Source organism: Poecilia reticulata, chromosome 20 (assembly GCF_904066995.2).
Source record: "Poecilia reticulata chromosome 20, P_reticulata-male-v2, whole genome shotgun sequence".
NCBI lineage: Eukaryota > Metazoa > Chordata > Actinopteri > Cyprinodontiformes > Poeciliidae > Poecilia > Poecilia reticulata.
In genome coordinates, this window is record NC_088849.1 from 1,883,873 (window position 1) to 1,910,033 (window position 26,161).

The 26,161-nt window shown below is 39.2% G+C and overlaps 1 protein-coding gene and 2 long non-coding RNA genes across 4 annotated transcripts in view; 2 read left to right on the top strand and 1 right to left on the bottom strand.

Annotated features, from left to right (window-relative positions):
- The window catches only part of snx7 (sorting nexin 7), a 58,648-nt gene that overhangs the window by 21,477 nt on the left and 11,010 nt on the right, over nucleotides 1-26,161 (top strand). For both annotated transcript variants that reach the window (XM_008438530.3, XM_081601459.1), the window contains exons 5-7: nucleotides 4,309-4,507; nucleotides 5,273-5,472; nucleotides 17,455-17,541. In XM_008438530.3, the coding sequence (XP_008436752.2) occupies nucleotides 4,309-4,507; nucleotides 5,273-5,472; nucleotides 17,455-17,541 (486 nt within the window). The remainder of the gene's footprint in view (nucleotides 1-4,308; nucleotides 4,508-5,272; nucleotides 5,473-17,454; nucleotides 17,542-26,161) is intronic.
- LOC145549344 (uncharacterized) lies at nucleotides 18,793-24,691 on the bottom strand. The gene is made up of 5 exons (XR_014085274.1): nucleotides 24,188-24,691; nucleotides 23,446-23,541; nucleotides 22,211-22,354; nucleotides 21,937-22,064; nucleotides 18,793-20,808 (listed from the first exon to the last, which is right to left on the bottom strand). It is a non-coding gene; the product is annotated as an uncharacterized LOC145549344 (long non-coding RNA).
- On the top strand, nucleotides 20,802-21,808 carry LOC103482401 (uncharacterized). The gene is made up of 2 exons (XR_536460.3): nucleotides 20,802-20,981; nucleotides 21,146-21,808. It is a non-coding gene; the product is annotated as an uncharacterized LOC103482401 (long non-coding RNA).

Here is a 26,161-nt window from a genome sequence, read left to right on the forward strand (position 1 = left end):
ACAAAAGGGGGTCGCTGGGATGCCTTTGGGGGGCGTTTGGTCGAAGGTAAACTTTACACATTAAATGCACAACAATACCAGTTTAACCTTTGAGCATCTTGGTAAAACTGTATTGTGTAACATTAAATCATGCTTGGCTGCAACTGTATCGATGGCAGCTCTTCTTCTATTCAGTGTTTGTTAGCTTCTGTTAGCTTCTTGGCGCAGCTCCGTTCTCCTGCTACTGGTAGCTAAAATCACGACACCCTCACTGTGTATCCCTCTGAAAAATGAACCCATTTAAATAAAGAACTAAAGAAATCCCTCCATGGGTGATACCATAGAGAGCGTTCATTGTATAGCGTTAACACGGTGCTGTAAGTGGTCCGGTATGAAACGGGGTGATAGAAAAACACAGCACTTTTAAATTTCAATAATCAGAATGCAGAAATTGTTTCCGTTGTTTTAAAAGGTTTATGTCGGTCTGGCTTTTCCCCATCTATATGCTTCCCTACCGCCCTGCACCTTAGGGGCTTAAAAAAAAGACCTTCACACCGCGCAAAACTCTGAAACAGGAGAAGCGGGACATAAAACGGAGCGATGAACTAGATGTGAATTATGGCATAAAAACAGAGAATCCGACGCTGAACAGTGAAAAAAATCAACACATGATGTGAAACACATGACGATTAGGCGGCGCAGCAGGTGATGAGATTACTGATGATGACCGTCAATAAACGATAAAATAAATCTAGCAAAAGGAAAGAAACTAAAGTGAACATAGCAATAAACCAAGAGAGGATAAAACTAGTCAAATAAAACTAAATGGAAATGAATGAAGAACAAAATTCAAGAATAAACTAAGAAACTAAAGTAAATGCAGAAGAATAAACTGGTATGGCAAGACCTTTAGAGCAATAATTAATACAGAGACTGTATGGCAAGAATAAACAGACACTATTTCCAGATAAAAGGTAAAATAATATTGTTGAAGTGCCATGGGTTTGTTGAGACCACATCTAGTACTGAAAATAAATATATCTTGGACCATAACAGTAAAGAACTGATCACTTATTTATGTTTTTAATTAGATTTGATATTTTTATTTCTTCAATATTATTTTTCATGTCAGTGTTAATGTCATGAGGCTGATGACTCCATGACACTTTCAATTTGACTCATTAGGATTTGAATAAGAACCAGATTTGTTCTTTGTAATTTCTGTCCAGTAAAACTATCAATCTATAAATCAATAGACATAAAGATATAAGCCATGTTTCTGTCTCATATTTGTATGGCATTAAAAGGACCTGGAACTTTTGTTTTACCACTGAAAGTTCTGGTTTGCACAATAAATGCCATGTGGGTGAAGTTTTATGGATGATACTCTGATGTCCCATTCTCCTGAAGGCAGCACAGAGCTGCACCACCAGAAACCCACAGAAACACTGAAGAGAAGAAGAGTTATGATTAATGTAGTTACAGTTCTAACCATGTTTTAATGTTGCAGAGCTCAGTCATTTTGCAAATAGTTCAAAGTTTAAACTGGCATGTTGAACATCTTATATCTGGTCATTTTGTGGAATATTTAACAACTAGGAAATGGCACAAAATAAGAATATTTTTTGCACTCTGATTGGCTGATGTTAGGCCTACCGATTTTAACTTGAATGTTCATTGCATTTTTTGTAGACGCCTGTGAAAATAATTTCTATTCCCATGACTTTTTTGTTCTCTGGGAAATCATTTTTGATGATAAATACAGAAACAAGTATAAAAATCAAAACATCTACAATAGTGATAGTAATATTAATGATATAATAATAGTCAGTGCAAAGTAGCCTACAAATTCTTTGGTGGGGGCGGTGAGGGACCTGGATAAGGGCTGGGGGGACGCTGGGCTGAAAAAGGTTGAGAAACACTGATCTAGGTGATTAAATCAGTGGTTTCCAAACTATTTCTCTCCCCCCCCCATATGGCTTATAAATAGCTGTCTGGTTGAACGAAGTGTGTGAGCGAAGGAGGTGGGGGGTGGATTCTTGGAGACTCCATGTTATACTCCGCCTTGACTCCAGACGAACAAGGGAGGGGGATCAACTTTTTTGGGGGCAAAATGAATCGTAGCTGAACATAGACAACAAAACAGCAGCCTACAAACTACTTGTTAACAAGCTTAAGGTGCTGTATTGACATTAGCTAGCTAGTCATCTTTTAGCTAACTTTACTTGCATCCAACAGCGTTACTCAACAGTCTGTTAGTTTGGGGAAAAACTGTGAAAAGTTCTTTGAGTTTTGCTGGTTTGCTGCCATGATTCTAACACACCTGCGTAGCTCTGCACAGCAGCAGCAGGTCTCCTTCACTGCTGCACAGGTGTAAACCCAGCGCGAGCGTCGTAGCACTCATGTTGCATTTAAAGGCATCTCGGAAAAACAGATTATGACATGTTAACAACGGATTAAACAATTTTAACTGCTGATGAAAGTGACAGAGGACACAGATATGGGAAGTGCGGAAGCGTCTACTGTATCAAATTGACAGAGAAATAACAGAGAGTTGGCCGTTCTGAGGTAAAAACCCAGCGCATACAGCGTACATGTTTTTTTTTTTTCATCCAGACGGCTTCCCGCGCCCCCACTACGCGCCCCACAGTTTGGTAACCTCTGTATTAAATGATATACTTGGTTACTAAATCAGCTTGTTTGTTCAATGTTAAATCCTTCTCAAAAATCCCACCCTAGATTTGTTGCTGCTGTTCTTAACTGAACATTCAGAGCTCTGATATCATTGGTGGTTGCCACCAAACTAGATGGATTCGGTCTTTAGTTGATTTAGTTTAACCTCTGGTGTAGACAGAGGCTGGTTTTAACAGTGGAAAGACGCCCCACATGACAGAGGAGCATCAGAGGAGGATGCATTATTACCATAACTGAGAAGAGCCTGTCCATTAAATAAGATATAGGCCATGAAATATTAAATCAAGTAAAAGCTTAATGAGATCATTAGTTGCATTAAAACAGAGGTTCCCAACTGTGGGGCGCGAAAGTAGGGAGGCTCGGCACCTCGCCCCACAACTCGGACGTACAACTAAAAAGGGTTCTAGCTTACAAGTTGAAATGACTGTCAATGGCCTACCTGTTAAAACAGTTGTTGACACTGGCGCAGAAGCCACAGTAATTTCAGAAGCGGTTTATAACATGCTGCCACAGGAAGCAAAGAAGCCGCTCAACAAAACGGGAAGCAATATGCCTGCCTTGGTTGAGTTGGAGGTGTAGGCGTACAATGCTGGAGGGCAAAAAGACTATTCTAACATGTGATGCTTAGCTGTGCCGCCGCCGCAGAATAATTCCGTTATCTCAATCAAACTTACACATGTAGATATTATTAATTTCGTGCTGTGCTTAACAGCAAAGGGAGAAACCGTTAAAGTACAACTCAAAACCACGTCTTTCTCGCTCTCTGTATCAGCGCAGCTTCTGTATGGCTAAATCGCTTACTGTCTCTTACTCTGCAGTTGTGGAGTCACAATATCTGGGATCATGAGCGCCTCCAGTGATGAGGCAAGAGAACTGCCTGCCTCACCTCGAATCTGTTCTCTGCCATTTCTGATCGCTCCTTAGCACACGAAACACGTTACATACACAGTTGGTGACAATAAAAACACAGTACATTAAATACATAAGCTAAATTATGGAAAATCAGTTCATACATTAAATGTTTTTAACCATTTTATTGGCGACGTACAGACAGGAGGAGCATGCTCTCATAGAGTGGCAACAGGTGCAGTTAGCGAGAGGTTGCGCAATCCCAGGTGAGGCTCAGCTCACTGCTTTGCTTCTAAACATTTGAATGGGAAAATGCGAAAATTCAGCGATTTTGAAGAAAAATAACATCCGATTTGGTTAAATTAAATGAAAAATAGGTACTTTATAGTACAATCCACAGGGTGAAAATATCTTAATAAATGATTTTATTAGGCTGTTATATATTATTTTTCCATGATGACAGGTGAGGCTCTGCCTCACCTGCCTCCCCTGACCGCATGTCACTGACGTAAACTATCCAATTGTATTCCGGTTCGGTTATCTTCATTAAAAGAAAACCTTATTCCCTCCTGGAGTGGTTATTATCCCGCTCTTTTACAATCCATCCGTGGCTCCCGTTAACAGTATTATAGAAATCCGAGTTGTTGTTTTTTTATTACTTCAGGTTCCTTCATAGTCTGGAAAGGGGATGGAATTAGTTTCTTGATCTGAATAAGCTCGGAGGAGAAGTGTATAGAAACTCTATGATTCCGTCTCTTTAAAAGTCTTGATGTGTGTGTGGTGCAGGAGCTGGCTCCTCACAGGAAACTGGGTCCAGGCTTTCTGAGCAGGATGAGCGACACCATGAGGGCCATGGCCAACTCTGTGCGAGGCCTCAGGAGCAAGCTGGAGGAGTTTGCCGTCATGCAGGAGTATGTGGACGACTTCAGCAACAAGATGTGCTCTGTGGACAAAGTCACCCACAGGATCATCAAGGAACATAGAGGTACGGTTCCAGCTTTAAAGCAGATGTCATGGAAAATATTTCTCTTCCCGTGCCTCCATGAATGTCCTTTTTCTTCATCCTGCTTTAATCCTGATATATTGTTCACTAAAAGCATCACCTATGTGAGAGACGGCAACAAGCTAGACATAATCACAAAAGTAATGTTTTCTTCAGTTTTAGAGACGTCATTTAGCAAGTTGAGACCATGGTAAGTTTGATCCAGTATTAATGTTGCGTGTATAAAGAACCATCAAATTGAACGAGACAAATTTGATAAACCAATTGGTCATATCCAATAAATGAGAATATTATTAAAAGTTCATCTTTTGTCTCTGAGACAAACACATTACATTAGATTATTGCCACACAGACCAAAACTTTTTTTTCTGTTAATTATGATTTTCTGGCTACAGTTAATGAATTTAAGACTTTTAAGATTAGAATATTTCATCAGACCCATAAAAAACATTACAATGCAAAAAAGTTGGCTTAATGAGAAGAATGTTTAATACTTGCTTAAAGTTTATTTTCTAAAAGCACTTTTAACCTGACAAATAAGCCCCACCTGAATGCAGGTTAGAATTCTAATTCTAATTGTTTTTGGATGTAGGTACAGTAGACCCCTGCCTAATCGTGGTTTAGGATTTGCAGTTTTTTATGTGGAATGTAACTCTCAATTATTTGCTTGAAATTTGCCTATTTGTGGATGTTTTGGAGAGCATGTCTAAAATATTCAAAGCTTCTCTCTCTTCTTTGTGCTTTTAGAATACATGGATGAGCTGAAGCAGTACGGTCCTACCTACTTCCAGTGGGCGGAGTCAGAGGAACTGCTGGCAGAACCACTGAAGGGTGTTGGTAGCTGTGTGGAGAGGTGCAGTAAGGAGACAGAGGAGCAGATCCAACATCTGTCCGAGGTTCTTGTCCCTACCCTGCACGAGTATGTCCTTTGTGCCGACACTCTGAAGGTAAGAATAGAAGAGAGTGCTCAAACCACTGACTGCAATCAAATTTTAATCATTAATGGCCTCAGCTCTGACTTGCTCTAGTCCGCTCCATCTGGGAACAGTTTAAGCATCAACAATTCAAAAACAAAAGAATAATTTTAAAATTGTTTTAGCTTTGCTTATTTGATTTGTGCCCAGACTGAACTCTTACTTGCTTACATAAAATGCTAAATAACACATTTCAGAGCTGACGCCGCATGCACTGGTTTCTGCATGCATACTTCTCCCTGTCAGGTTGCACCTGATCTCAGGGCCTCTTGGCCAATCAGCAGCATGTGTGTTGCAGCATTTTGGTGGTTTAATGGCAGTTGGTGTTCTTGGTGTGCACCTCTTCCCTTGCTGCAGGGTGAGATTTCCATGCTTTTATTGAGGTGAAGTGTTGGTGTTGTAGAGAACTGATTGTAGTGAAGACCAAATGAAGCCTCATGAAGCTTTCTAGTCTTTTGCTTTGGCCAAAAAATGTTAGAGGATAGTAGTGTCTGAATGTGCAGCAATACTGTTTTATCAAACCCATGTGAGGTCTATTGAACCCAATTTAACTTTGTCATGATTTGTACTCAAAGTAATCCTGTTCTTGGTCGCCAGCTAAGATTGTGTTTTCTTGTATGCCATTAACTTATTTGACAATAAAGATATATTTGTTTCAGTTTTGCTTGTTGAGGCAGACATAGTATTTGTGACTTCCTGAAACAATTTTTCTAACTTTATTTTCTGTGAGTTCTGGTTCTGATCCCTCATAGTTAGAGAATTTGAACCTTCCAATTACTTTCAGGCTGTTTCTGATGTGCAAGATTAATGTTTCTTAATTTGATCAAACAAGAACAAAAATAAATAAATCTATAAAATTATGAAAGTTAATAATTTTTATTTAAATAAAACCTTATTGTGAGCAGTCATTTCAAAGTATTCCCTGATGGGAGAGGTTTTTCTCCTTATCGTTGGCTTCACTTCAGCTACTGCTGACGACAAATACTCTCCTCAGATGCTACTATCTCTGCTGCTGCACAACCTAATAACCTACAACCCACAAAGCAGCATGGCTCATTGTGCTTTTATTTTGAAAACCGACACGCAAAATGAAGTAGTGACATACCCAATGTAATGCGAGGCATGGTTTTTTGTCGGTCACATGGTTTTCAGCCAGACAACATGAGCATCAAAGCGAGGCTTCATCTGACATGCCCCCTTACCGTGTTATTTTTACCTAAGGTCATCATACGGTCATAATTTTATGCCAACCAATTCTTACAAGCTTGAGTTAACTAGGTTGCTCCAAGACCCTCCCCCTGGCTCTGATTGGTTGTTTGGTTGTCATGAAAAAAATTACTTTTACAAGAGTCTGGATGAGAAGAAATAAGAAATTTATTAAAACCTTGCAAGGTGAGAACAGAAATACAGAGTGAAAGGAGTCTGTCAAGTCTGTTCTGACCAACAGTGGATCTGGCTTCCTTTTATAGGTTTTGGTCAGAGAAGAGAGACTTGAATGGACTAGAGGTGTGAATCCTTGATTGTTATGTACCAACAATTCTGTGGAGCCCCACACAGATGGTCTGGCCATTTGTCTAAAGAGCTTTGGAGCTGACGTCACAGTGTATGACGTTTACGTCGTTCAGCGCCATCTTTGGGGTCCACAGACCAAAATTAATTTTTTCCGGTGTTTTTGTCGAGTTAGCGCTGTATTCTCCTCTTCCACAATGCTGAAAAGCAGTTTGAAACAAAGTGGGCTATATCGCAAAAAGCTTCTCCCAGAAGCCAAGAAACGCTACATGGAAAAAAATAGCAAAAATTGGACATAACGATCCGTTTGAGATAAAAAGTTGGAGCAGAAACCTTGATCATTTACCTCATTTGACATTCCCAGACATATTTGCATACCTGGTCTGTGGTGTCTGTGCTTCCACCGCGAATCAGTTCAAGAATTATAAGTCAATGGAGGCACATGTCCAGTTTACGAATGGCTGGTACATGATTTGGACATTTTTACCCCCCCGGATTGCGAATATGTTGTGGTTCGAACAAAGGTAAGCTCTGAGCTGCTTAATTTTATATACCTTCTTAAAGTACATTATTTTACAGTCAATCAGAATGTTTCTTGGTATGAGTACTAAAAAGTGTAAATGCGTTATTATTAAAGTACTAACTGATTTGTGAAGCTCCAAGTTTGAATTAAATGTCGGCAATTCCACTGCATTTTTACTTCCTTTGAGCTTGTCTAATAACAAGATAGAAAGACCTAGAGAACTAACTTGTCATTTACACATGTACAATTAAAGAAAATAGTTATATAAAGGCAAATAACGTCTGAAGTATGTACAATATAAACCTAAATATGCAGCTGCTAGATACACCAGCACTTCTCGCTTTGTAACTCATAACCTCTTTGAAATTACAATGTCATGGTTATTCTTCAATAGTAAAATGTTGATTGGAATAATAGGTAGTACAATTAGTTCTAGGTTCACGTGTATATATATTTCTGTCTATTCATTCATTTCAATTGTGTGTTTGTAGGTTATGCACTCTCAGAGACTCAATGAGCCACCGTTAACTCCATGGGTCATCCTGAGCAACACTGGCACTGTTGACTGTGCACATTGCACCTGCATGGCAGGGGTAGCAGAGACCTGCACCAATATAGGTGCCCTACTTTTTAAGGAGGAAGCAACAGTGAGGATATGAGGCATAAAAACTGTTACAGATAAGCCAGCACACTGGATATTACCTGGGAATCTGACGAAGATTCATGCAGAAGTTGGCCATAAAATTGACTACAGTACTTCAGCTTCTCAAAAGAAGATACTTGACAAAAAAAATCCTTGAAGTCTCACACCAGCCAGAAGAAGCCATCCGCAAAAAAGAAAAATCCCACCTGCAAATCTGGAAGATTTGCAGGTGGGATGCCTATGCTTAACACGCTATTAGAGCACAGTAAGGCTGTTGGTTTGTCAGGAATGGAGAAGTATTACACACTATTCACACACACAGCAGAGCAGTCAGTTATGTTACCTTAGTCACTTGCATCTCTGTACAACAAAAACATCCACTCCCATGATTTGTCAGCTCTTTTGCTGTTCTGTGAAAAATACAAAGATGCTGCAATAGTGACTGATGAGCAGGCAGAAGCTATTGAAAAGCACACAAGACTGCAGCACAAGTGTTCTGCCTGGTATGAATGTCGAGCTGGACGAATTACAGCATCCTCTATGCATGCTGTATTTACCACCAGTTTGGAAAGCCCAGCACTAACAGTTGTAAAACAGGTGTGCAACACCGTGTCTACAGTACAAACAAAATGGGGTGTGAATCATGAGGGTGATGCACAAAAGGCCTACATTAAAATCAGAGCTTGTCACAAAAATCTTAAAGTTAAATCGTGTGGTTTCATCATAAACACTGACTTCCCTGAATTTGGAGCTTCTCCTGATGGACTCACAACATGTGACTGCTGTGGTAATGGCTGCCTGGAGATAAATTGTCCTTACAAATACAGGACATCCTGCATCGGGGAGGCTGTAGATGCAAACGACAAAAACTTTTTCCTTCAGCGGTCTGGCAATGAACTTCACCTGAAGAAACATCATCCATACTATACAAACTGAGATTTTTGTGACAAAATCAAACCACTGTGACCTTGTTGCGTGGACCCAGAAAGACATGGCTGTCGTCCGTGTCTTTCCAGATCAGGAATTCTGGGAACCACGTCTACAAAAAGCACAAAGCTTCTTTAAAAATATTTGCCTTCCAGAGCTTGTAGGTAGATAATATTTGCACTGTTTTGTGTAGCAATTTTTCAATAAAATTTATTACCTCAGATGGTCGACACATTTGTTACCTGTAATGTTCACTTACATAAAATGCTAGGACAAGATCTATTTCATTACATGTTCACTTCTTAACTGAAATATGTCAAATAAAACAAATATTTATCTAAAATGTGACTTTCATAATATTTACTTGTCACCTTTATTGTTTACTCTGAAATGTTTAATTTCAAACAGTGCTAACTGTATAAATATTTCAACACAATCATGAATGGAACAATACAATTTTAGTTTTTTATATCTACATTTTACATAAAACAGTACTGATTACAAATACTTCAAAAGAATGAGTGCAGAAAATTTCTTTTTTCAATCTGCATTTTAATTATCAGTGCAGTATTGGAGTTTCATATTAACATGTGCAGGTTTCATTTGCTTTAGGTTTTACAACCACACTAGAACACATGTTCACCAAGCTGCAGCACACATACACAATCTTGTCAAGAAGTGTCACCTCTTCACCCTCACATGTAAGCAGCAACCTAATTGGTACAGTTCTGTGTAACAGTTCGTAGTTCCTCATGCAGCCAATCACTCTTTCCACAAGCAGAACTTCGCTCCGCTGTCTGCTGCGCTTATTAGGGGAAAATAACTGCTGTTCACGAAAAATGTGTGTAAGGAAAAGGATATAATGCCTAACTCGACTAAACAGCTCAAAGGGAAAAGTGAGGCATCCAAGCAAGCGAAGCTTTTCGACCACAACCTCCGCGGTGAAGCTTTGATGAGCCTTGATAATGAAGTTCCTCAACTACCGAGAGAAACAAGCCGGTGTTACGTCAATCCGCGTTTCCCCATCAGATAGGTTTCTCCTGCGTCTCCTTGCCGCCCCGCCCCGCCCACGCGGCACAATACGCACGTGCTCGTGCTGAGCACTCAGAAAGCACGCGCGTAGGGAACTACGGACACCGTGAAAGTTCAAACAATATGTTTCGGCAAAGTTGTCACTTTCTTCACGTTTTTGCGGAAAACTAATAATAATAACAATGACAACTACAACAACAATAATAATAATAATAATAATAGTAATAATAATAATAAGTGATGATAAATACATACAAGTAACATATATATATTATAATTATTATAAATGTATATGTTTAGTTATGTATATACATATATAATAATTCCCTTCTCACCCTCCGTGGGTGGTCTGTTTCATCCTCTGAGCTCGGGTCCTCTACCAGAGGCCTGGGAGTTTGAGGGTTCTGCGCAGTATCTTGGCTGTGCCTAGAACTGCACATTTCTGGACTGAGATGTCTGATGTTGTTCCTGGGATCTGTTTGAGCCACTGCTCCAGTTTGGGGGTGACTGCCCCGAGGGCCCCGATGACCACAGGCACCACTGTGGTCTTCACCTTCCAGGTCTTTTCCAGTTCCTCCCTGAGGCCCTGGTACTTCTCCAATTTCTCATGCTCCTTTTTCCTGATGTTGTAGTCACTTGGTATTGCTACATCCACCACAACGGCTTTCCTCTGTTCTTTATCCACCACCACAATGTCCGGTTGGTTCGCCATTACCATCTTGTCTGTCTGGATCTGGAAGTCCCACAGGATCTTAGCTCGGTCATTCTCCACCACTTTTGGGGGTGTTCCCCACTTTGATCTCGGGGCTTCCAGTCCATATTCTGCACAGATGTTCCTGTACACTATGCCGCCACTTGGTTATGTCGTTCCATGTACGCTTTCCCTGCCAGCATCTTGCACCCTGCTATTATGTGCTGGACTGTCTCAGGGGCCTCCTTGCACAACCTACACCTTGGGTCTTCTCTGGTGTGGTAGATCTGAGCCTCTATTGCTCTGGTGTTTAGGGCCTGTTCCTGGGCGGCCAGGATGAGAGCCTCTGTGCTGTCCTTGAGTCCAGCTTTCTCCAGCCATTGGTAGGTTTTCCTGACATCAGCCATTTCAGTTATTTGTCGGTGGTACATCCCATGTAGGGGCTTGTCCTCCCATGATGGTACTTCCAGCACCTTGTCTTCTGTTCCCCATTGCCTGAGACATTCGCTGAGCACATCGTCCGTTGAGGCTTTGTCCTTGATGTATTTATGGATCTTGGATGTTTCATCCTGGACAGTGGCTCTCACACTCACTAGTCCTCTGTCTCCTTCCTTACGGCTCGTGTACAGTCTCAGGGTGCTGGATTTGGGGTGGAACCCTCCATGCATGGTTAGTAGCTTCCTAGTCTTAACATCCGTGGCCTTCATCTCTTATATATATATATATATATATATATATATATATATATATATATATATATATATATATATATATATATTTATGAAATAAAAACAGGGCAATGTATTTTAATGCTCGATATTACCCATCAGATACCGTTCCCCCTATGTTAAAATCACCCATCAGATACCGTTCCCCTTGTTTTACAGTGGGGGAACGGTATCTGATGGCCATATTTTACCCATCAGATACCGTTCCCCTTGTTTTAAAGTGGGGGAACGGGATCTGATGGCCATATTTCCCCCATCAGATACCGTTCCCCTTGTTTTACAGTGGGGGAACGATATATGATGGGCATATTTCACCCATCAGATACTGTTCCCCTTGTTTTACAGTGGGGGAACGATATCTGATGGCCATATTTCACCCATCAGATACTGTTCCCCTTGTTTTAAAGTGGGGGAACGGTATCTGATGGCCATATTTCACCCATCAGATACTGTTCCCCTTGTTTTACAGTGGGGGAACGATATCTGATGGCCATATTTCACCCATCAGATACCGTTTCCCCCATGTTAAAATTACCCATTAGATACCGTTCCCCTTGTTTTAAAGTGGGGGAACAATATCTGATGAGCGAAATATGGCTATCAGATAAGGTTCCCCCACTGTAAAACAAGGGGAACGGTATCTGATGTGTAATATTGAGCATTAAAATGCATTGCCCTGTTTATTTATATATATATATATATATATATATATAATATATATAGACATATGTGACATATATGTATTTATCATTACTATTATTTTATTATTATTGTTATTAGTATTATTACTATTGGTTTCCCGCAAAAACGTGAAGAAAGTGCCAACTTTGCCAAAACATATTGTTTGAACTTTCACGGTGTCCGTAGTTCCCTACGCGCGTGCTTTCTCTGTGCTCATCACGAGCACGCGCGTATTTTGCCGCGTGGGCGGGGCGGAGCGGCAAGAAGACGCAAGGGGAAACGTATCTGATGGGGAAACGCGGATTGACGTAACACCGTCATTCGTGTCGCACGGGGAAAAAAGGACATCTTCTATAAAGAACAACTGGTCCGCTTCTACCCCGACCTGGCCACCGGGCTCCACCAGCTGAGGAAAAAGTTCGACTCGATCCGGGAGGTGCTGCGCAATCTGAACATCCGCAATGGAATAACTTATCCTGCAACGCTCCTAGTGACTTACGAAAACGAGACACTGGCATTCAAAACACCAGAGGAAGCAAGTGAGTTTATCAAAAAACTCCGGAGAGCTCGAGACGCACAGAGCACTAAGTAATGCCTCAGACGCAAACTTAATTCGGTCTGTTACATGTTTATGTTTCTAATATGTTGCATATTTGGGTTCCTAACTTGGGTAATAATCATTTAAATGTGAAGAGTACCTTAAAATGCTATTCAATATTAGTGTGAAGGAGTCTTTATTATATCTAGCAGCAACGGGAGCACTTTTTGCAGAATAAGCTAAACATGGTTCGGCTGATCCTCAATAATTGTGGATTGGCTAGTGGCAATAACGGGAGGCATAATGGATGTGGGCGGGGCTACACCTATTTGGGGAAGGGATTTGGAAGTAGGGAAAGGGTTATGTTCTCTATGTTCTCTATGTTGGATGTATGTTCTACCATCAGGTTTTGTTGTGTCTCACATTTTTACAACGCTAAGCATCCCACTACTTTTGTTGATGTATGTCTCAAGCTGTAAAATATAATTTTATTTCATGGAACTGCAGAGGGCTCCAACACCTTCAAAAAGTCAAACAGGTCATGAATAGACTGAAAGAAATGGAGTCTAAAATTGTATTCCTCCAGGAAACGCATATCCTTGATGAGGATAATCTGAAAGTGAGGTGAAGGTGGAGGGGCAATATATATACAGCACCGTTCACATCTCATTCTAGAGGAGTTATGACACTAATACATGAATCGGTACCATTGCAAATTGAAAACATTATTAAAGACAAAAGAGGAAGATACCTAATACTTCAAGGCTCCCTAATGTCGGAAACTCTAATTTTAACTAATAGATATGGCCCTAATGTGGATGATAGTAAATTTTACGATGATTTCCTCCTCACTCTGTCTATGCTTAAAGGATCTCACATAATGGGGTGGGGGGACTTTAATTGTACATTACACCCGAGCATGGACAGATCAACTGGAATTGATCAATCGCATAATACAGTAACTGTAGAGCTGCAATTTATAGAATGATGAAAGAGCTGAGGTTGATGGATATATGGAGAGAGAAAAATCCAGTTAGCAAAACATACTCCTGTTATTCAAGTTCTTTCAAAACCTACTCCAGAATAGACTTCTTATTAATTTCTACAGAGTTGCAGTTTAGAATCCAAGATTGCTTCTATGATAACATAGTCATTTCTGACCACGCCCCATTTTGCTTGGTTTATAGAGATGACCAATTAAAGAGAGACCCGCCGAGATGGCAGTTCCAACATAAATGGTTACAAGATGAAAACTTTGTGAAATATTTAGGGAAACAAATAGACAAATTCTTTCCATTTAATACTTCAGAAACAACAGCATGTACAAAATGGGAAGCTTTTAAGGCCTACCTCAGAGGTCACATTATTAGTTACACAGCGTCTAAAACGAAACAAACTGAAAAAACTCGAACACAATTGGAAGATAAAATAAGGTTAATCCAAGCTAAAGTAAATAGAGGAAATAAACAATTAGAAAATGAATTATTGGCTTTGAGAGCAGAATATGATAAATACTCAGCTTCAAGGGCGGCATCAAGTTTGTTGCGACTCAGGCAAACATTCTATGAACAGGGCAATAAAGCAGGCAAGTTACTGGCATGGCAAATAAAACAATTGGAAACTAAACAACCAATTACATCTATTATAGCAAATGGACCAATTTTGCATGATCTTCAAGAAATTAATGTAGCCTTTAAGGACTACTATGAAGAATTGTATAAGGCACAAATAAACATCAAATCGGAAGACATAAATCAATTCCTTAGAAATTTAAATATACCAAAATTTTCAGAGGAAGACAAGGAAAACTTGGATCTAGAAATTACGAAAGAAGAGCGAGGGCAAGCCATTAAGGATATGAAATCAGGGAAAAGAGCGGGACCAGATGGTCTCCCAATAGATTTATACAAGACGTTTAAAGATAGACTTTTGACCCCACTATTAGATATGTTTCAAGACGTTTTCCATTCAAACTATCTCCCCCCCTCAATGAACGCTGCCATGGTTATCCTTTTGCCAAAGCCAGGCAGATCTCCAAACAAATGTGAGAATTTTAGGCCCATTAGTTTACTAAATTCAGATCTAAAAATAATCTCCAAGCTGCTAGCACGACGTTTACAAAAAGTGCTCCCAAAATCAATTGATCGAGATCAAAATGGATTCATTTCGGGGAGGCAGGGTTTTCATAACGTGAGGCGAGTACTAAACATAATTCATTATAATAGAGGTACCTCAGATTCTGCTCTTTTATCACTAGATGCCGAAAAGGCATTTGATAGGGTTCACTGGGAATATCTTTTTCAAGTTATGGAAAAATTTGACTGTTGTAATAATTTTGTAAAATGGGTGAAAATATTATACAACAATCCCTCAGCTGAAATAATAACTAACAAGAATATATCTAGATCAATAAAGATCAATAGGGGCTGCAGACAGGGTTGCCCATTGTCGCCTTTACTATTCACTCTGGCAATAGAGCCATTTGCTATTGCTATTCGCTCACACCCACATCTTAGTGGAATCACTGTCGGACCTACAGAACATAGGATTTCCTTGTTCGCGGACGATGTGGTCCTTTTCATATCAAAATTAAGTCAGTCAATACAAATTATTTTGGAAATAATTAAATCATTTAGTGGGATATCTGGATACAAGATAAACAGAACCAAATCTTCAATTCTTTTATTAAATGCAAATGAAAAAATTAGCCCCACATCAAGTGTATTACAGTTTAAGATGGTAAATGAATTTAAATATTTGGGGATACACATCTCGTCAGATCTGGAATGGGTAGCTACAACCAACTACAATCACATATTAAATGAAGTAGACAATTCATTTGAAAGATGGATGTCTCTACCAATGTCTATGATTGGGAGAATAAATACAATTAAAATGAATATACTGCCCAAGTTACTTTACATATTTCAGAATGTTGCTCTTCCTCCTCCTCCTGAATTCTTCTCCCAAATAAAGAAGAAGATGTTACGTTTTTTGTGGAACAACAGAAAATCCAGACTCCGTTTGTCTTTACTATATCTTCCTTATGACCGTGGAGGCTTGAACTGCCCGAATTTTCACTTGTATTACTATGCTGTGCAGTTGAGATCTATGATGTTTTATTACAGTGATCAGTCGCCGCACTGGGTTGACATGGAGACTCAGGATTTAAAAGTGACTCTCCCTTCATACTTCTATTCAGATTCAGTATCAAAGCTTTTGAAACATACTAAAAATCCATTTCTCAAAAACATAAGCGTATGGAGAGATGTAAAAAAAATGTAATGAGCCACACTGCTTGTCTCTGTTCAGCCCAGTGTGGGGTAACCAATTTTTTGTACCCGGTAGAGCAGACTTGACCTTCAAAGCATGGAAAACCAAAGGACTCCAGATGATTCGGGATCTTTATCTATCAGACTCAGACATACTAATGAGTTTTCAGAATCTGCAACAAAAATTCCACCTAGATAAGAAACACTTCTTTAAATACCTTCAACTCAGAAACTTCATAAGAACGAGTCAAAATAATGTTCTGGCTAAACCTGCCAAATCAGCTTTAGAAAAAATGTTAACAAGGGATAGTTTAAAGGCAGGTATTATATCAGAGTTCTATCACTCACTGATGTTGCATATATCTGAGGGATCTCATGACAGACTTAAAGCTTGGAAGGACGATTTACAGTTAGAGTTATCTGAGGAAGAGTGGCAAACAGCATGCAAACTGGCCCATACCAGCTCTATCAACACTGCGCTTTAAATGATCCAATTCAAATGGTTAATGCGGGTTGATATAACACCAGTGGACCTCAACAGATATAATAGGGAAATATCTGATGTATGTCCAAAGTGTACAGGGGATAGAGGAACTTGGATTCATTGTGTGTGGTACTGTAGGAGTATTATATTGTTTTGGAAAGAGGTAAAAGATGCAATTGAGAAAATTATTTCCAAACAAATAATTATGGATCCGAAGCTGTTTGTGTTTGGACTATGCCCAGAAAAACATAATTATACTAAAAACGAACAAACGTTTATAAACTTAGGTCTGCTCAATGCAAAAAGATGTATATCACTTTTCTGGGGGAAGACCCATAGACCGACTATAAACCTGTGGTTGCAGCAGATGACATCCACCCTCCCTCTGGAAAAGATTACATATGTATTAAAGGGTAAACAGAATCTGTTTGAATTCATATGGAATCCCTTTATTAGGTATGTCCAACATCTGAACTTCTTGGAGGACGGCGCAAATGACTGAAGATTATGTTCACTGCAGTTCTCAAAGACAATTCTATTGGAGGACATACACTGCTGAAGTAAATATCTCAGTATATGGATGAGGTGTAGATTATGCGATGGGTTACATTGGAACTAAAAATGTGAGAGACATTTTGTTGTTCTTGTTTTGTGTTGTGTATTTCATTATGACTTGAATCAAACTTCTATTATTACTGGTTTGTCTTAACTGTAAAATTCCAATAAAGATACTTGGGGAAAAAAAAAAAAAAATCATTTTTGTAAAAGTTATTTACTCCAGTTTGAAGTGTGCTTGATAAATAAATTTGAGTTGACTTGGGTTTCAAAATATTTTCCAATGCTTACACTTTGCTTACACTAGCTAGCCAGTAGGTGGCTTTCTGTGGGTCAACATTCAAGTCCAATAAATGTTTGTGTTTCTTCCAGGCTGTGATGAGACGGAGAGACAACATCCAGGCTGAGTTCGAAGCAAAGAATGAGGCCCTGGCCTCAAGAACAACTGATAAAGAAATGGTAAGCATGATTTACATTCCCCTCTCTGTTCATCATAAACACATCAACATGATAGCTCTCCTATGTTGTACTTCTCTGCAGTTAGATTTCATAAAGAAAAAAATGGAGTGAGCTCTCCCCCTCTGGACCAACCCCGGTCCATATTATGGAGGGACAAGAGCTCCCACAGAGGATTATCTCAGTAAGCCTGGCTGCCACTCATTTGTCCAGTAGGAAATGGAGCTGCTGATGTGCTGTAACACAGTAACAGTCACTACCAACGCTATAGCTGAGCCGTTTCCACCGGTCTGCATGCTCAGCTTGTACTTGTGTAGACGTGCAGGTGTGTCTCTCCTCTCTGACAGCGAACATTAAATCCATCTGCTAGATTTTAATTAGAAGTTCAGTGTGAGACCCTGCCGCCCACACCTCAGCCCACAGGTGTGTGTGGCTGCTGAGAGTGGAGCAGCTCTAATTCAGTCCTCAGGCTCCTAATGCATGTAAGCCAGTGTGGGCCTTCAGCTGATCCACTGTAATAAGAAGTGAAATGTCACTTGGACACCTTCAGTTATTGTTCCCTGGAGGATCTCAGTATAGATTGGATGAGCGTTCAGCTCATTTCTTACCTCATTCTGAATGAGGTTCTCTGCTTAGTCGTTGTTTGCTGGTTCAAAATCTTGTGATCAGGGGAATCTGGAATTCAGGCTTTTCTCTTTGGAACGACTTTTTTTCCAAGCAGACTGTAATTTGTAAACAAAGCAAAAGTGATGATCACTGCTCCCATTGGACAGATGGTCAGCAGGGGCAGGACAAAACACAAACATGAAAAAAACAAACATGGAAGTCCTGCTTGCTGCATTTCTTTTGTGCATGTTTGTGCTGTTATTACAACTTTAGTACCATTCTGAGTGTGTTGATAGATTCTGACCTGTACCTTCAGAGCCGCATAAAGACAGTTACAAAGTCAGTCTTCTATCACCTGAAGAACATTTCCAGGAGAAGAGGACTACTGTCTCGGCAACATCTAGAGAAACTCATCCATGCGTTTGTCTTTAGTCGCATTGATTACTGCAACAGTGTCTTCACAGGTCCGTCTAGAAAATCTGATCAGGTAATCCAGAATGCTGCTGCTGGAGTTCTCTCTAAAACCAGGAAGATAGAGCACATCACCCCAGATACAAAGTCTTTCCACTGAGAGAATAGACTTTAAAATACTGTTACGACCCAGCTCAGCCAGGGGGAAAGAGAAGTAACATTAAAGACACCTGGCTGTTAAAGGTTTAACAGTTTGAGATTTATTGTTTGGGTTTGACAAAATAAAAAGGTAAAAATTTTAATTAATAAAAATGTAGGGACTTACAACCAAAAACGTACTAAATAAAACAAAATACACAAAACAAGCAATGTTGTACCAAAGCACTTAACCAAACAAAAATGGACTTCAAGTCCAGGTTAAACAAAATTAAACAAAACAAACTACAAATCTCTAGCAGAGATGCAAAGAAAAATCTTGTCCACAGGGACAAGATTTAAGTTACAAAAGCTATCAAAGCTTACAAAAGCAAGCAAAAAGACGAGGCGAGTTTACAGCAGTCAGATACCCAACAAAGTGGCAAGCTGTCTCAACAAAGAATCAGCCACGCCTTCTCCCAGGAAGTCTTGGGTTTTAAAAGAAGGAGGCCTCATCAGGGATTGGTGGAGGTGACAATTTTTGAGCCAATCGCTGTAGACCTCAGGGAGTGGCATAGGAAGACGGGGCTGCATCCAATTTCAAGTGGAGTCAATTTGATTAGAAGCTGGAAAACTGCAGATATACAGAAAAGGAAAAGAAAAGAAAAACATACAAGGACACTGGCTGTAACAATACTGTTAGTTTATAAATCACTGAACAGCTTAGCACCACAATACACCACAAAACCGCAGGGTTTCCCCCAATGTCTTATAAGACTGCTTTACTAGCCCCCCCTTCTCCCAGCAGGCTTTGTTTCGTTGCTTTTTTATGTTTCTTTTAATATCTCTTAATTTCTTTTCTTTTCTTCTTTTTTTTTTTTTTGTAAGCCGGATTGCAAGCGTCTCTTGCTCTGAGCATTTCACTAGCGGAGAAGATTTATTCCTTAAGGATAGGTTTATAGTTTATGCATTGAAAGCCGGCAGCACGCAGACCAATAACACAGTTGACGCCTCTCCACGTTGCCTCGCGCGTTGGGGTTGCTTGACGAACTTTACCTCAGCGCATATTGCACGCACCTCCTTTCACTCAAACTGGACACAGGCTCACCTCCTATATGGATAATTTACATCAACTTCCTGTGAGGAATTATGTTTCTTTGGAGGACTTAAGGTAAGAGTTTAAAACCCACAGAAATAACTTGTAGTCACGAATTCAGAGGTGCGCATTGAGGGAGCGGTGAGAATGATTTATAATTGTGAACGAATAATTATGTGCGGCATTTACATCTCAACACGCTGCCCAGTAAGTGGCTCTGTGTCGGTCTACGCTGTTAAGTTTGTTTGTGTTCCCGGTTGGCCGGTGCGTTAGTGGTTATCAAAACAGCGCTAACCTCATCATGCAGGTTCAGCCTGGTGAGGAGCTTTCGCGCTCTCCTCGGAGTTATGCATCATGCTGGTTTTGTATTATTTTAGTATTATTTTTCCGGTTACACGATGCATCAAACTATATCAAATGTGTTGTCTTTTTAGTCACCTGTCAGTCAGAGTTAATGCAGGCCCAGCCTTGTGGATATCTGAAAATCTTGTCTCAAAAACTCCAGCAGCCAGAACAGTTTCTGTGACCCCTTATTAAAAACTCAGACATGAAACGGAAGAGCTCCTAAAGCCACATTAGCAGCATTAAATTAAATCTACTGTTGCACATCTCTGCGCAGTCCTGCGGATTTAGCGCGCATCATGCAGGGCCAGTCCATGGCTGTATGAGACATTGAGCAGAATTATACTTGGGGGCCCCTTTTGTTGCTAAAAACATAATCACCTCTAACAGCTTCTGTGTTGGATTTAGTGAAATCTGGGAGAGGGGGAGAAGTTTAATTGGCCAGCCTAAAAAGCAATCAGTTATAATTGCTGTTTACTAATTTGTATTTGTGAACAAATATAACCCCTTTTCCACTGGCTCTACTTCAGCAGAAAGGCTCTACTTCAGAGTGACCGCGTTTCCACCAGCTGTCTCGGCTCTGCAGCAGGGTGACGCCTCCTGGTGGTGGGGGGGTATAGCGCCCCGCCTCAAGGCACCGTGCTTCGTTACTATGTGACCTAACGCGAGTTCTTGTTTTTCTGAAACAAAAGAAGAAGAGAGAGCTGAGCTATTGTTTTATAGCCTGTGATTGTGATTTTTCTGAGACTTCAAGAAAATGCGCGGTGGGAGGAATGCTGCGATGTGGCCAGGAGGACAGCTGATCTCTGCTGTCCTTCCCACCTGAGGAAAGCAGGTGGCTTAAACGGTGCAGGTGAGCTAATGATGATTTTTGTATTAAACTACTATAAAACTTGTAATACAGTGCCGAATATGCGGCAATACAATATGATGTGTGATGTAAAACCTTATAATCAATATGCGAATGTGCGGTGTGTTGGCACCGCACATTCATAATATATTCCAATGTATTTTCAGATGTTGGCAAAATGCCGCTGCAGACCATCAGTGAGGTTCTTCCTTCAGCCTCTGAGTTGTAGGATGTCTCATCAGTGTTCGTCTTCCTGCCAGTCGGTGTTTACCTTCAGGATGTCCAGACACCTTCACCTTTCTGGAGCAGGGATCTCATGAGCTCAGTGTGCTGATGAAACATTTCTAATTTTAAAAAATGTGTCTGATGTTCTTACAGAGTTGAAGTGCATTCACAATCTGTTGTTTTTAACTTCTCAATACGTTTAATTATGATTCATCTGATGTTCAAGTTATACTGAGAACAAATAAAGCTTTATTCCTTCTAATCTGACTGGTTCTAGTTTTAATCAAACCTTCCATGTTTTCACATTTGGTCACTTTAAAGTTTAAACTCAGTCTTGTTTATCACTAATTAAGGTTACAGATTTTGGACACATTTTCTCACTTTCTTGCATTGAAGATTCTCCAGGAAGACAGATAAACAGTGAGTGAATAGGACGATGTTGTATAAAATAGAAATTAACAAACATGATTTGTATTTTGGGTTCTTGTTAATAGCAACCCTGATGACGTCAAAATGTTTGGTTTGCTGTATAATATATTCATGTTTGGATACCTTCATTGGTAATCTTCAATGTTAAGTGTCAATTAAATATTTATATAATACTCTCCATGGAGCTCTTCTTTGCCTATTTATGTTAGAAGTAGAAAAAAATAGTCAGCAATGTCAGAGAATCAGTTGATGTTGGTATTAACCATGAAGCTGTTTTAAGTGTGGACTTAAGGAGACAAACTACCTTAAAATCTTTCCATCCATGATCTGAACACGCTGATCCTTACAGGGTGGTGAGGGGGGCTGGTGGTGCCCACCAGAGGCAGGGTTAGTGGACAGGTCACCAGTCCATCACAGGGCCCTGAAAGCCAACTACAAATAAAATGTATGAAAGAGAAATGTTAGATTAACAAAGAGAAAAGTTATTTCCAGTTATCGTTAAATCAAATCATGTTTACTTGGTGTTGATAACACACCAGTTTTAGCTCCTCATTAAAGCAAAACAAAAACAAACTTACTCATGAAGACAATGTGAAGGTTCATCCTCACAGCTGGTTGGTGATCTGGTGGAGCCAGAGCTTCTTCTGAGTCAGAAAAGCCTTCAGGTTTTCTAACACCTAATTTTTCTGGCTTCCTCTTTCATCTTCATTTGCTTAGTTAGACTGCAAACATATGTTGAAGATAAAATCATTGATGAACGAGTTATGAGAACAACCACACAATATCAAAGTCTCTCTGTCTTTTGGAGCTTAATTAAAACCAGGTTAAGTTTATGAATAAAAGTATAAGTCGCAACAAACAGCCTCCATGCAGTTATAACATGAAGCTGAATGATTGTTACAATAATAATCATACAAGTCAAAATAAAATTGATAAAATAATTATTTATGAAACCAATGTAAGTTATATATCTTTACTGCACTGTTTATAATTAAATGAAGATAATTAATAAGCAAACTTACCACTAGCTAGCAAACTTACCAATCCATTTTCAACACTTGAAAATGGATTGGGTACTTTCTTAAAAATTACATCATGATTATCATTATTTTTATTGTATGCAATTTTAATAAATAGTAAAAGATTATTAGGGGACTTAAAAATTCATACTTTTTAGGTACTTAAAAAGTATGCCTACATATTACATTAAACACACTTTAAAGGTGCCTAAAAGACATACTTTTGCATATGTATCAATGTTTTATTTTGTAATCAGGTTGCTGCGTGTTGCAGACTTCTGCCCAGGTCCCTCTTGAAAATGAGATCTGGATCTCAATGGGGTTCACCTGGTTAAATAAAGAAAATTAAAATAGGTATACTTTATTAGCCTAAAATTTACACTGACATGTAATTTAAAACATACTGAAATTAATAATCTAAAGTAGTGTTAAGTAAATTTAAAAAAATTCTATTTTGAGCATATATTTTAAAATATACATAAAATATATTTTAAATATACTTGAGAAAGTGTATATTTACACTTGGGCAAATATATATTTTACACTTGGGCAAAAGTATATAAAAGTATACTTTTGTATAAAGTATACTTTTATTTAATATATTAAAATTTTATTTTGGTACAATTAATGATGTTTAAGTGTGTTTAAAGTTCTAATTTTGAAATTGGTACAAGTATACTTTTAGTACACTTCAGATATACTTGTAGGTAGTACACTTAATACTTAGTATACTTAAAGTGTACTTTCACAAATTCAAGTATGTTTGAAATATACTAAAGTATACTTTATTTCACCTGGGTGCCATCTCTGCTGGTAGCTGCTTCCTCCTGAAGGAGATCCAGTTCTGATGGTTCTCATCGTTCACTATATTAGCCATGTTCTTCTGTTCCCTGCAAATAATCAGATGTTTTAGCTTATAGCACATAAATGTAGATAAATAGCAATTATTGATGTGGAAGTTACAAAGGAATGATTTAAAACAGACAAGTTACTTTATACAAACACTTTTTTTTACCATCCAGACATAGACAATTATAAATAACTGGAATAGTTGTGTAAATAAAAGACAAAACATAATAACTTAAGTTTTAGACCTATGCAGACATACAGCCATGGATAAATACCACTCTCGTTTTCTTCAGGTTTATTGTTCATTTTTATGTCCTCTACAATTAATAGTTCATAACCGTTTAATTAGAAAACTGATATCTAGCCATTTTACAATAATAGAATATCATATAACATATTTTATCATCTCACAACGGGGGAAACTCCGGTGCAACAACAGCAAAATGAGAAACAATCAAAGTACGTAGATTCACGCAAAGATTAAACATAAACAAAAGAAGGGCTACATCCTGTACAATATTGACAATCATTTATAACTGAGGGATGTGTAACTGAGTATCTTCAGAAGATGTTGTGTTTGAGCAATAAAAATACAGCAGACTTCTTGTTTCAAATGTCTTTCATGACTGTATGTAGGCAACCTTAAATAAAGTAAAAACCAGACAGATATATCTACAAACTGCTCACCTGGCTGCCGGAGAGCAGCAGCGGCGTTAGCTGCATCTTAGCTGCTTCGTTAGCCGCTATCGGGCTCCGAAGTGGCTAACGAGGCTTTCCATTCTCTCCGCTACATTGACAAAAATGACTCATTCCTCACGGCTCCATCGAGCTGCCGCTGATTATTGAAATCTGATGCAAAGAGAAGCCAACATCTTTGTTCATCGCTTATTTGTATTTTCCATCACTTTCGAGTTGCAGCGAGTTTGAAACGTTGCGCCTTCGTTTTTCTTCTCACCTGCTCTACAGGCCATGGGGGTAAGGTGTTCTGACTATCTGTCATACCTTGTAAATCCAGCATACCTTGTAGTAATGCGCATGCAGTGGCGCAAAAAGTGGGCATTCAGCACATGCAACGCATAAGGGCGCTGCACCAGAGGGGGCGTCAAAACCCCGTCTCGAGGGGCGGCCCGCTGCTGATATGTTCGCAACCACATGAGCGCCCTTACGCTCCTTCACCTCACGCCCATAACGGGCTAAATGTAGCGAGTTTTACCTTTCACATACCTTCATGTCGGGGGAGTAGAGCGAGCGTATGTTGTGTACGCATCATCCACCTGAGAAATGTAGCGCTTGTACTCCCTCACTTTCACGTAATTTCCTTCGGGTGGGGAGCTGATTTATGTGTTCGCATCCACCTGAATATGTAGTTGCAACCCTGTGCGCATGTGCACATCAATATTACGTTTCTTATAAATCTGTCATACCTTTAGAAGTTTCATTTTGTGTGTTTTATTTCTCAGTAGTTTATGCTACATAAAAATAATAAGAAAAATCTAGTTATTTCCATGCAGTGTCCAGAAAGGGGTGTTGTTCTGCTTGTTGCCTAACACAGCTTCGGTCAGCATCCAGCGTTATTCATGTGCTTTTTTTAGGACATATTCCATGCAGTTTTCTAAAGGAGTATTAAAATATTACAAAGGTAGATTAGCTATAGGGACAAAATATCCCGCGGGAGACCAAATTTGTAGTCAAACAGTATTTGTACTGTAGTAATAGTGACTAAACGGGACTAATGTCTTGTTTACAGTATGGTAACAATATTTTAAACAGCAAAAGTCATTTATGTTAATGTTTGAGTAACATAGCAGCTTAATTAAATACAATTTACCGTAAACGTCTGAGAAATAAGACACACAAAATGAAACTTCTACAGGTATGAAGAATGTTGGGTAAAACTAATCATTGTAACTAATCATTGTTTTATCATTTTATTTGAGTCTTTTATCTACATGTGTTCAGTTACCTCTGACCAGTCATTCTTAAGGTTCTTTCTTTATCTATAATGTAATTTCCTACTCAAGGGGTCCATCTGTTTCGTTATCTCAGCATTATTCTACTGAAGAAGGTCATCAAAATAAAAGCCAATTCCAAGCAGAGTTGAGCAGAGCTCACCAATCTTTGATCCTGAGCGGGTTGAGGTTGTGGTTCTCTCCCTTTGCAAAGGAAGTCATAAAAACCTCATTGGTCTTGTGTCTGGTTCTTTATAAGTCTTGAGCTAATTATAAAAACCCCAACAAAGAATTTATAAGAAATCTGCTGAGTAAGCAGTATGTGACATAACATTGATGTGCGCATGCGCATTACCATAACGTATGCTGGATTTACAGGTATGACAGATAGTCAGAACACCGGCCCTGCTTTTGTGGGTGACGCAAGCTTCGCTGCTGTTCGATGATTGGCAGTCCCAAAAAAAAGCCGGTGGAAACGCTCTGAAAGCGAGCCGAGGCGGTGGAAAAAGGGCACTAGAGCTCAAACTCAAAGATTAAACTGGCAGCATCAGATTGCTGCTGTGGTAACAAAACAATCTAATTATGAATATTGTTCTTTGAACTTTTACAAAGTAAACTTGCCAATAATTTAAAATATTTTAATTTATGTATGCTGAAACCATTAAATCAAATTTAGCAGCATTGATAATCTAAATAAACAAATGTTACATTT